The following is a 4,071-nucleotide window of genomic DNA, read 5'->3' as shown; positions in this document are numbered from 1 at the left end:
ACAACCCCAGTTCCAGGCGGTCTACCTGCTGATCTTGGATCCCAGTAGCCATTGCCTTGCCAGTAATTACGTGTCCCACTATACTGTTCTGCACTTTGCTGATACTTGTGTCCACCATAGGCTCCATAGCTGCTGTCAGGTTGCTGATACGTGGTAGTAGGCTTTTCTTGTTGAGAGAAGTCCCACCCTAGATTTCTGAGCTCTTCGGATGAATGGAAACCATCCACTTGGGAGATGTCACAAGAAGAAAAATTTGACTCTGTTTTTCCCAGTCTACTATCTGGCCTGTTAGGGAAAGTGGTCTGTTGCCTAGACTTACTTGAGACATCTTCAAAATCATCAGAAGAATAAACTGGCAGCTCTTCTTGCTGCCTAGAAGTTATTTTGGCTTTCACTGTTTCTTCAGAATTTGGATGACCTAGAGGGTCAGATTTTATGTCTGTATGACTTGTACTATCAACCCCATCACTCTGAGGATGAGCAATTTCAGACAGGTGATTATCTATCTGTTTTCGGCTGGGCTGTATAGAAGAAATTTCTGAATTCTTCTTTGTTGCTTTATGAAAGAAAAACTTCTAAGTTTGAGGACAGGCTTAACTTGCTATACTCTCAAAATTTTCCTCAGATGGATGCCTCCTTGGCTCCAATCGCTCATCTTCCCAGTGGTCAGAATAGTGTCTGTAACTTTGACTGCTCCGAGAAGAACAAGGACTGTTTCTTCCATGGGCAAAGTAGAATTCTTTGGCACAACCACAACAGACTGAAGACGGTTTCTTGGAATACTGCTATCATGAGAATCTGTATCTTCTGAATCACTTTCATCACTTGAACTTTCGGAAGAACCAGAATAATCTTCATGGACAGTAGATACAATCTCTGAGGCATGACCACTACTGTCACATTTTAAGGTATATGTTACACCATCACTGTCCTCCATGATGAAATTCAAATCACAGGAAGAAAATACAACTTCTGAATCATCAGAAGTATGTGCATGTCCTCTTCCACCTTCTTCATCTAAAGAGATTTCTGGTCTTCCTCTTCTATCAGGCAGTATGGAATTCCCTTCTTCTTGAGCCTCTTGCACACATTTCCCAGATAGTCCATTATTATGCCTGTTTTCCCAGGAAGCAAATCCTCTTCCTGAATCAGGAAGGCCACTACCTACTTCTATTATTTCTTTCTCTGAATGCTTTAAAAACTCTGAGCTTTTACTCTTCAGCACAGCATCCAAAACTGGAGATGTATTCTCTCCACACTGCAAGACAGTTAAACTGTCTACTTTTATTCCTGGTGGAAGACTCTGAAGAGATGAAGCAATACATGAGCTCCCTGTAGGTTGATATAAATCATCAAAATGATTAACAGAAGCTGAACTAGTACTACCAACACTCCGCTTATATTCTCCACATGCAAATTTTGAGTGCTGATCTGTCAGACTTCCATTATCACATATAACTGCTTTTGATTTCAAATGCACATTCATAAAGCTATTTGAAGAAATCTTCGTTACTAAAGGCTCAGTATTTTCAGCTCCGGAATGACACAAAGGGCGGTTGTCGTTTGAAGTACAGTATATATCTGAATCTTTGGTTTTACAGCAAGAAACTCTCACATCAACTGGTTCTTTAACTATTGTTTTGGAATAATCTATAGTCATAACTGGCAAAGATATGAGTTGATCCTGGTGTGGCGACACTGGAGGTTCTGTTTCTCTAAATGGGCTTTCTGACTTACTATGCTGCATGCGAGTATCATCCAAGTCTTTTCCTTTACATCTATTAATATTTTGAAATCCATTTGATGAAAGCATGCACGTTTTGACCAAAGGGGATACCTCTGATCCAGTCATACCATCATCAGAAGACATCAAAACAGTGTCACGTTTAGAAGTGCAAAATGTTGCCAAATCAGATTCTGCCCCAGGAGATCCGTTTACATTAAATTCTGTGGGACAATAACTTCTTAATTGATCATTCTTCACTTTACATAAAGAGTCTAATTCCTTAATACTATCATGGCTATCATGTCCTATAAATTCAGATTTAAAAACAGGTGATTCATCTAGCTTTTTAAAAGTAGGTGAATCATTTAATCGATTTGATGGAGATGGAGACCCAATCTTCTCTCTTTCAGGAACTTTACTAATCATTCTTAATTCACTACCTTTTGAACAAGGAGCCTGTAAACTAAAAGAATGAGACTGTTTGATTTCCTCATTCAATTCTGTACAACAGAAAGAATTTTTAAATTTATCAGACTTGGATACAGGTTTTGAAGGGGCAGATTTATAACGGGAACCACTGTTACCGTGCTTGGAATATGATGACCCCCGTCGGAATCCCAGTTCATTAGTGGGAGAACAACATCTTTTCATTGCTTCATTTTCTGAAGTCCTTTTGGATTCTCTTTCTAATTTTGAAGAATACTTTCCTCTTTTCTCCATCTCTAAGTAAGAGGACTCAGTTTTACCGTCTCGATCAGATTTAGAATAGGATGATGTCCTTAGGTCTCTGTAAGAAGAGGAATGAGATGAGGTGAGCCTTGAGTATGTCTTCTTATACTCATCTTCTCTTGCCCTGTTATCTGTATATGGCTGAGAATAGCGTGCCCTCTCTCGATAAGGGGAACTCCTATGGTAGCGACGATCAGAGTCATAATAATGGGATCGTTCTGATCGAGAATAGGATGAACTAGTTCTAGAACCTCTGTCATATCTAGAACGAGACCTGCTCCGCCTTCGCTCTCTCTCTGATCTACAGCGAGAAGATATATAACGAGCATCTCTTTCAAGTTTTGAGTAGCTAAAATATTTATCATCTCTCTCTGTTTTAGATCGTGAAGATTTCCCTAAATCCTCACTTTTTAAAGTTGCTAAGCTCTTTTTTGAATCTCTTTCTTTCTCAATGTTGGCTGGAAATTTTAAATCATGTGATCTTTGACTTGAGGAAGTCCGTACAGAATCTTCATCAGATTCTGAACCAAGAAAGTTGCCTTCAGTCTATAGAAAGCAGGCCCATGCAGAAATAACCCTTATTGGAAATACTATGAGAGCTGTTCAGCAAAGAAGAGCAACGGATGATTGGCATAGTAACAGATTTCATAAACATTGACCCTCCCATTATTGAAATTTAATTGGTGAAATGAGAAATAAACATAAGAAGGTTAAAAAGCAATACAAGCCTCCATATAAGTACAAGCTTAGTATCATGCTCAGTAGATTCTGCAGAAGTTCAGTAGGGGCAATCCTTTCCTTTTAAGAAAGTTAAAGAAGGTAAATGGTCTTTATATTAATGAGAGTTGGGTACAAAAAGCCTATTTCAGAGTTCATCTTTTTGGAAATTCTAAGATACCCTTTAAAATTCCCAAGGCACGTATTATAATGCACTTAACTAATATGGAATCAGAGTTAAGTTATACAGCACAAGGCTACTTAGTGACAAAGTTAAAACACAACCTGAATTCTGGAATCTCATTTCATTATTTTTCCTTTATTAAAGCTAAACTGTATGGGCTTGAAATTATTTTGGGCCTTATTGTTGGTGCTTAGTATACTATTAAGCATGAATAAGAAATTATTAAATATTCCTGGTATTATTATATATAATGCTGGTAATTATATCCAACTTGGAAATTCAATTTCAAAAGTCAATATCTGTGACAAAATTATATGCAAAGGTGCTATCTGACTTGATTTCTATTACTAGGATTGTTGATTTATCACTCTATAGAAATCAGCTGATTGCATGTGTTTAACTATATAGGAATTATTAAAGTTATATATATGTATATATAAATATCTTTTAAGCTGATTTTCTAACTGTGCTCAACTGGGCTTATTGGAAGAGAAATTTAGTAAAATACATGGATTTGAATTCAGGGAACAGTTAGGTTTAAACAAAATATTTTTAAAGAGGAATTTTCTTAATTAGCACCATTTAACCTAGGAAAATAAATTTTATTTATGTATCCTTTTGAACATGGCCTAGAGACTCATTCTAAGGCATTTTAAAAAATGGTTAATAATTAACATAAATGGGGTGTTTAGAGCATGCAGCAAGGGAAAGTTGA

At 37.0% G+C, this 4,071-nt stretch overlaps 1 protein-coding gene across 1 annotated transcript in view; it reads right to left on the bottom strand.

The window, feature by feature from the left end:
* LOC112061931 (histone-lysine N-methyltransferase SETD2-like) overlaps positions 1 to 2,461 on the bottom strand; it is a 6,152-nt gene extending 3,691 nt beyond the window's left edge. The window contains 2 exon segments of the mRNA XM_055088486.1: positions 6 to 712; positions 715 to 2,461. Of these exon segments, the coding sequence (XP_054944461.1) occupies positions 6 to 712; positions 715 to 2,446 (2,439 nt within the window). The 5' untranslated portion in view covers positions 2,447 to 2,461.
* Positions 2,462 to 4,071: the final 1,610 nt, after the last annotated feature.

Source organism: Physeter macrocephalus, chromosome 11 (genome assembly GCF_002837175.3).
Source record: "Physeter macrocephalus isolate SW-GA chromosome 11, ASM283717v5, whole genome shotgun sequence".
NCBI classification, from domain to species: Eukaryota; Metazoa; Chordata; class Mammalia; order Artiodactyla; family Physeteridae; genus Physeter; species Physeter macrocephalus.
The sequence above is the reverse complement of the archived record's forward strand: the minus strand, read 5'-3'. Positions and strand labels throughout refer to the sequence as shown.